Source organism: Chiroxiphia lanceolata, chromosome 3 (assembly GCF_009829145.1).
Source record: "Chiroxiphia lanceolata isolate bChiLan1 chromosome 3, bChiLan1.pri, whole genome shotgun sequence".
NCBI classification, from domain to species: Eukaryota; Metazoa; Chordata; class Aves; order Passeriformes; family Pipridae; genus Chiroxiphia; species Chiroxiphia lanceolata.
The window spans coordinates 109,799,231-109,807,595 of record NC_045639.1 but is presented as its reverse complement, the minus strand read 5'-3'; the positions used below and the strand labels follow the sequence as shown (position 1 = coordinate 109,807,595).

The 8,365-nt window shown below is 38.4% G+C and overlaps 1 protein-coding gene across 1 annotated transcript; it reads left to right on the top strand.

Annotated features, from left to right (window-relative positions):
- Positions 1-443: 443 nt before the first annotated feature.
- LOC116784071 (WD repeat and coiled-coil-containing protein-like) lies at positions 444-2,405 on the top strand. Its single transcript, XM_032682250.1, has one exon. It carries the CDS (start codon positions 444-446, stop codon positions 2,403-2,405), a length of 1,962 nt encoding a protein of 653 aa, XP_032538141.1.
- The last annotated feature ends 5,960 nt before the right edge of the window (positions 2,406-8,365 follow it).

The window sequence follows — 8,365 nt, the reverse complement described above, 5'->3', positions numbered from 1 at the left end:
TATTTCAGGCTGTAGCTCAATACTTAGGCTTAAGAGCATATGATCTCTCTCTTCACTTAAGACCTTCATTCACTGAAGGTCAAGGTATTAGGGTGTTATTTTTAAATATATTCCCAGCAGTGAAGAGTTAAAAATAGTCTTCTACGAAAATGCACAGTAATTGGTTAAACCTTGTTAGCCATCACATGAAGATGTAACTCCTCCCAGGAAAAGACATAGCCAAAGCAGCTTTGACATGGATTTATACTTAGAAGAGCAGCTGCAGGCCTACAGGGAAGGAGTTCACAATACAGGCGCTTGGATTATGAGCAGAAAAAAACAGCTTCATTCTGGAAAGGAAGGGAAGGAGACATGCAAAAAAATTTTCCTCATCGTGAACTACAAGTGAATTCTGTGGATTCTGTATTTTGGAACAACCACCATTAGAGAGAAATCTTGAAAAGATGGAGCTGGGAAAGGCAAAGCTGCTGAGAACTGGCCTCAACGCTTTATATCAGGCCATCCATCCCGTGCATGGAATCGCTTGGACAGATGGGAAACAAGTGATACTGACCGCTTTATACTACCAAAACGGAGAGCTGAAATTTGGAGACTCAAGTGTTCTTGGCCAATTTGAACATGTTCATGGGCTTTACTGGGGCCCATGTTGCTCTACAGACACCCCAGCTCTGCTCGCTGTTCAGCACAAAAAGCACGTAAGCATTTGGCAGCTGCGCTACAGCACTGCAGATAGGAAAAAACCCTTGATTTCTCAGACTTGTGAAGTTGGTGAGCCATTCCCTCTGCTCTCTCAGGGCTGCGTCTGGCATCCAAAGAAGGAGGTCTTGGCTGTGCTTACAAAACGGGATGCTTCAGTCTTGCATGCTGTTCGTACTGACAACGCACGGGTTAAGGCAGATATCAAGAGCAGTGGGCTCATCCACTGTGCTTGCTGGACGAAGGATGGTAATCGTTTAGTAGTTGCTATAGGCAGTGCCTTGCACTCCTACATATGGGATAATGCTCAGAAAACTCTAAATATCTGCTCCTTTTGCCCAGTCTTTGATGTGGGAGGTTATATCTGTGCTATAGAAGCCACACTGGATTTCCAAATTGCTGTAGCTACTGAGCTTCCTTTAGATAATATCTGTGGTTTCAATGCAGGCATTGCATTTGATGTGCCGTCTGGTACAGAAGCTGGTTCTTTAATCTCACACTCTGCTCTGGTGCTCGGTGATGAGGAATACTCACTGGACACGCGAAGAAAGTCCATAGATTCAGATAGATCAGGTGTTGATTCAGTTGCTTCTTCTTCGTCAGGTCCGGTGGATTTAACCCATATCCTTGCAAACCACCGTCGGTCTGATCCCAGTCCTCTCGTTACTCTGAAACGCAAAGACTCTGCAGCAACAAATGGTCAAGATTCTTCTCACTTGATCTTGGTGACTTTTGAGAGGAAAGTAACCACCACCAGAAAAGTCACCATCCCAGGTATTCTGGTTCCTGATATAATGGCTTTTGACCTTAGAGCTCAGATTGTGGCAGTAGCCTCTAATACTTCTAACATTGTTCTGGTGTATTCAGTAACCTCTTCCTGCATGCCTCACATTCAACAAATCCAGCTGGAAAAAAATGAAAGACCAAAAGGCTTATGCTTTTTAACAGATAAACTCTTACTGATTCTGATTGGTAAGCAGAAGTTCCCTGATCCTAATCTCATTCCATCTACAAGTTCAGACAGGTATGTAATACGTCTCATGATCAAAGAATTGATGCTGGAAGAAAATTCTTCAGCATTGCCGGAGACTAAGCAGAATATATTTTATAACTTTGAATCCTCTGTTAATATACCTGGAAAAAGAAAGTTCTTTGAAAGCCTTGCTACAGAAGACCAACCTCAAAGCAGGGAACTGTTAATACCAAGAAGCACAGTTATTCAATCACCAAGTGGTAGGAGAAGACTCATCGAAGAAGTAAAGAGCCCTAGTTATGAGCAGAGCTCTTCATCAAGTGTGAGTGACCTGGATGAAAAAAGGCTCCCAGGTGACTCCTCAGTGGCCTTGGAAACTTTGGATGCTGAACCTACGAATCGCTCAGTGTCTCTTCGTGGTTTTGGATCACCTACCAGGATTTCCAGCAGACCAACATCCCCCAAAGTGCAGTTCAATGAGATCCGAGAAACACCAAGTTCTCCTAAAAACAACAATTTGCCAAGTGAAAGAGGAGTGAGTCACATATCTAGAAATTTAGAGAGACTTTGTGGCAGCTTCAATGAGTTACAAGTGAGTCTCTCTGAAATAACGGACTTCGCCAGAAACGGGAGGAGGATATCTTTGGCCTATCCGTGCTCACAGGAACCACCCATCGTTCATATCATTTACCAGGTAACAATTTACCAGCTTAAAAATATTGCGATAGGACACTAAACTTTTAAACAATCTTGCATTTCTTTAGGTTTAAATCAAGAGGATGCACTTCAATTCTTATCAACGCATGAGAAATGCAACATAGGTTTGGCATCAAGCTGAATCTAAAGTGGAATTGTAATTTGTCATTGAAACAATAACTCAGGATGTTGTGGGTCACTTATAGGATACTTCACATGGGAGTTTTGTCTGTTTGTTCTTCATCTGTGCACAACTGTCTTGAACACTGGCTGATTTTGTGTGCATCTGTCAAAGAGAGAGAACAGAGCCAGAGTTGTTAATGTACAGAAGGTTTATGTTAGTTTAGTGCAGAGCTGAGCCAATGAGTAGGGTGATAGTAGCCCACCAGAAACATAATAAATTCAAAGCCAAGTTCAAGTCCAGAGTCTGAAGATACCCAGACTCACAGGAAGACTGAAACAAAGCATTGAATTGCAATTTATGGAAAATTCAAATAAGCATGACATGAATTTGGCTTATTCCTACTTTGATTTCTCATCACTAATCTTCACAGAGCTGGATGTATTCAATTTGTAAAACATATTACCACTTAAAATTTTCTGGAAAAAACCCCACAACCAAACAAACAAAAACCTCAATCCATCAATATGTAATTATCATTTCATTAAATAAATAGAAGAATGTCAAACCATCATGCTCCTAGCTATCCTTGTTTTGGCAAATTTCCTACTGGCTTCAATAAGAACTTCAGCTAAGGAATGTAGGTTGGGTAATTAATTCTGGCTATTCTTAGTATTATCTGCAGTAACACTAACATTATACTGATCACATTTTTGAACATGTTGATGATAGTGGTATTGGTGCTAAAACTGAGGTCCCTTTCAGGATGTAGATGCCACTTATAAATGCATTCTTATCTACTGCAACATAAGCAGCATTGTGTCAAAACAATACATTACACTGTGATGATACTGAAGTATGTACTTCTCAAACAAATTTTACTTCCTTTTACTTTAAAGAATTCCATACAGACATCTAAGTACCCCTCCTTAAACACTCATTAAGGGAATGGTGACTCAATTCAATCATGTTCCTTAGTTTTTAACAATAATTTACTTGGCATTTAAGCAGATTCTAGTATGTCGTCTCCTCTGGATAAAAGCAAAGCCTTCGATCTGAATTAGTCAATAACTTAACTTGAATACATTATACAAATTCTGGTGAAAAAGCAACATATCTATTTTAAATAATTTAGGATTTTATTGGCCAAGAAGCAAGTCCTTCTGTTCTTCAGCATGTTCAAATTAATTCTGATTTCTTAACATAAATCAACTTATTTATTTAGCAAGCAGCCTTATCTCTAGGATTCAATTGGATTAACCTTTCCAAAGAGAAGTTTTATTTGTGATACATAGCATTAATCTAAGATCTGAAGTCACTGTGCACGTTTGCTTGCACAAGCAGTAAGAATTAATTAACCTGTTTTTTCCTTTGGAAGCAAAGAAAAAAATATTAAGTGCTTCTAAAATACTGCTAGACAAACTACACTTAGAAAGGAAGACTTATTTATCCGAACAGGTTAGTTTCACATTGAGCCAGCAGCAAGAACTGCTAGCACCACATTATAATGACTCAGAAAATGTGCCACTTAAATGCCTTTCCACACACAGCTTTCCTGGGGAAGTCTCAACTAATGCCTTGCATAGTTCAGCCCCTGTTCTGAAATCTAACAGGATCACAGCATGATGCCAAAAAATAATGAAAAATAGACTTGGCAAAAAGGTCTCCAGACAGACGGGGAAATATTTGCTTCATAGGCAGCTAATAATTTTCAGAGAAAATAGTTGTTTTGATTAGTTTAGGTTCAGACATCTGAACCTTGTTCCTCCTTCAGGAGTTGATTAGCGCTTTGTGAGCTCAGAGACCAGCTGAGCTGTGGGTTCCAGCCAGACTCTGTGTTCACAGTGCAAAAAGTCAGGAAATAGCTTTATTGCCTTATGATATAAATATCAGCCAGTGGAAAACATTTAAAGCTTTAGGAACACTGCAGTCCAGTCAATAATATGGCCATTATCTTTCAGCTCTTTGCGCCAAGTGCGTGTCTTCTTAAGTGTCTGTAATAACCCCCAGCACAGCAGAGGCTCAATCCTGATTGAGAAACCTATTGTTCTATAAAATATAATGATCGCTACTGCATAACTCTATTTATGCATTTAAAACATAAAAGGGAAGTTTAAAACATAATAGATAAAAATGTAGCAATAATTAATGGGCAATTATGAACACTTTTGTGCAGAAGCATTATCGACATATTTATGTGTGCTTTCAGTTCTGCTTGGAACACTATAAACCAAAACATTTTTACTTAATTATTCATAATGTCTGCTCTCTAAATAGTCTTCAAAACCTTTGTTTATCCTGTTAGTGCAATCCTGGCTATAACTCCTCTGAAGTCACGTCCATGCAGTGCTACCAGAATTTATATTCCTTGTAGCCCATAGGCATAGAAGAAAACCACGATCACTCACACTTTGGAAATGTCACTGCACTATCACTTGTGTAATAGCATTCAGCCACCGGAGGTAACTTGATCATTCAACCCTGAAAAGCAAATATTATTGCTCTTTCATCACATACAGACTTGTGATTCAGGGTAGTGTGGGAGGCCAGACAGACAAATGCAATAAGAGGATATTATTTAAAAATTAAAAAAAAAAAAAAAAGAGGATCTGTCACAGATTTGTTTCTGTTTCATTTTGCAAAAAGATACTTTTATCATCCTTTTCTTCCAGAAAAGAAACAACTGCAGAATATTTAAACTGGTCTCATTCAAAAGCTAATTACAGTGGAAATAAAGCCAATCTGGATTTGAAATTAAAGGCATTTAGGCAAACCTCTCCAGGAGGAATAAGATTCATCTTAATATCTTAAAACTCTACATTTTGCTCACAAGCAGTACTATGTCAAAAGTGTATATCACTGAGAGCATATATTGCATAATTAAACAGGAAATAAATATTTTTCAGCAATCACTCACAATGACTTTCTTTTTTTAGCACTCACAATAATTGCACACAAGTCAATTTTTACTTTTATAGTACCTTCATACAATTTACTATGGGAAATTTTATTGCCAAGGTCAGCTATAAAATAAACAATTTGTTTTTACACAGAGCTGAAAGATGAATAGAGAGGATCCAGACCTGTGGCAGTAAAATTTTTTGATAGAAATACGTGATGTAAAGAAGGGGGCTGTAAGAGGGGCCATGGTAAAATGAGCAAGGACCAGGTTGCAATGATAAGTTGTAATAAGACCACGAACCTTTCTTAAAATCCAAAGGGCAATTTTGACTCTTGAGTAATAGAAAGTAAGCCATGAACATGATGGAAGAGGAAGGTGATATGACTGCTCCCTGGAGTAAGAAATAGTCAGCTATCCTGAAATTTAGAAGGAAAAGATTTAGGATGACTGTAAAAGAAAGACCTGCAGTAGTCAAGAGAATGTGTGATTAATGCATGGATAACATTTTGAGCAAAGGTTGAGGAATTTGTTACGAACAAATTCTATCAACAGTGTTTTGAAACTGATCAATAGCAGACAAGCAGAGGAGACACAATACCTTTCATTAGAGCAGATGATTTGTTTGTTGGATACACAGACACAAAAGAAAACGAACATACGTCAAAAACAAAGCCAAGTTTTCATATTGTGCAAAGAAAGTAAAGATCTGAGCTAAAAAAACCCCAAACCACTCAAAATATAAAGATCATGGAAGCACAAGCACAAAAGCTATATCTTAGATGACAGGTACACTTGAAACAGTAGTTGCAGAACTATTAACAGGGAGCCACGAGTAGAGAAATCCCAGCATCATATCACCTGCAATGCTGATGTGCTATAAACGCAAACTGCACTGGGATTTAATCACCTCTGAGCACCTAAGATCTCTTCCAGCGTAAACATTTTACAGGCTTATGCTTCTCTGCCAGGTTAATTGAGGTTGCAACTGGAATGTCCCACATAAGGGCAAGGAAAGATATTAAGATCTCCACCACAATAAAACCAGGATGCACCAAAAATCAAGCAGGAATCAGAGCAACAGTAGAAATCATGACAAAAAAAGGGAGCAGTGCAGGGTGCTCAACCTAATGAACGCTACCTGTGGCAATGCAGCACAAGGCTCAGTGAGACACAGAATGTCAAAAATCATTGTTCTCATTCCTCTTCAGTGTTCTTCCTTAGCTATTTAAGTCCCTTTTCATTGTCTTCTGGGCCAGAACCCCCACATGTAGCTAATTGACTAGTTTTTTTCTCATCCGGCACATTGAATGTGGGGGCAAGGTAAAAGCAAGCTGACTAATGGGTGCTAAGGTATCAAACCTGAAATAACCATTGGAGCACAACACAGAGAGATGAAATCAAGGCTTTAAGAGAATGAAAACAGTTCTAGGTAACTACAGCACTACTCATCATACAATGCAGGGAATGTGACAGACTAACCTGATACCTTTCCCTTACATAAGAACTGATTTTTAACACCAAGGAGATGAAGAATATTTAAAATACCTGTATTTCAGTACAGTACTTGAAATTGTGCTACAAGGGAAATTATTTTTTCAACAGTAGAGAATGGGAATTAATAGAAGGAATATAAGATGATTAGGGAATTAGCTGGAAGGAAGATAGTAAATGATTATAGTAATATAGAAGAAAATGGGAAAAATTTACTACTGGATTTTCTCATGATTGATCTTCAGGCTTATCATAAAGTTTCATTAATGGTCTGCTGAGTTATGCTAATAAAATCTGCATATGACATTACATCAGTAGTATTTTCAATAGAGGATAAGGATATCACACTTGTAAATTGATGACCTTATCATCTAGAATAAAAAGAAAAGGATTGAATTGAACTAAATGAACTAATACAAAGTGCATAGTGATATATTCCAGGATTAACAGATGAAATTTCCGCTTTAAACTGAGGATTCATCAGCTAGAAACAAGCAAGGATGACAAAAGCTTGTATACATTAAGTGACTACAAGATGACTGTGAATCAAAAATATCATACTTTTATGAAAAGAACGAAGGCAGTGTGTGGGTACGTCAGTGAGGCGCATCACTCAGCAGGTAATGCAGCACTGGGCACACAGCTGGGAGGCCTCATCTGAAAAAACAACTTACATTCCTAGACATCCATGGGCAAGAAAGACACATTCAGACTTGAACTGATCATTAACCCAGTGTTAGTAAACCCAATACAGAGTGGTAGCACATTCTTATTTACCTCACTGTTTCATCGGTTGTTGAATTTAAGTTCACTAAGATGATCTCAGCACCCAGGCAAGCGTAGGCAGCACATTAGGAAATACAAGACGAATGGTGAAAAGGTCAAGAGGCAGAAGCAGCTTCAGCTGACAGCTCAGTGGGGTGCAAAAAAGGGATAGAAAACATGTTCATTCATCGTGCAGACATAGAGTGTTTGTAACATCTAATGCAGGGATCCTTTCTGCCTTAGTAAATGATTTCCTTCTCGTACGTATTTGCATTCCAAAATATGAGTTTTGAAAGACAGTTTGGCACTGCTGTTCTGGGCTGGCTGCTGCCCAGAACACCCTTTACAGGCTATAAAATCTGATCAGGGGCAGGCTGACATGGGTAAAGGGAAAAAATTATTGAATTAATGGTTTCTTTTTGTTGGATTTTTGATGAGGGAAAGCTGGACTTGACATAGTACAGGAAGTTTGCTAAAGAAACTTAATACCCACTCACACATGCGGCAATATATTTGTTTCTTCTGTGATTAATATGTTCTTAGTTTACCAATAAACTTTGGTTTAGGACAAAGCAACTAATATAAGTGATTTCTATCTGGGAACTTCAAGTCTTCTGGCTTCTATTGGAGATAAATAACAACACAGCAAAGCCAGACACGGCTTTTTGGAAGAGGTAGATTAAATTTAATTTGGTTAGAAAATTGTCTTTGGGTTAAGGCA

What these genes read in the sequence shown, in the direction of transcription:
- LOC116784071 (XM_032682250.1), top strand. Translation starts at nt 444, where the DNA reads ATGGAGCTGGGAAAGGCAAAGCTGCTGAGAACTGGCCTCAACGCTTTA.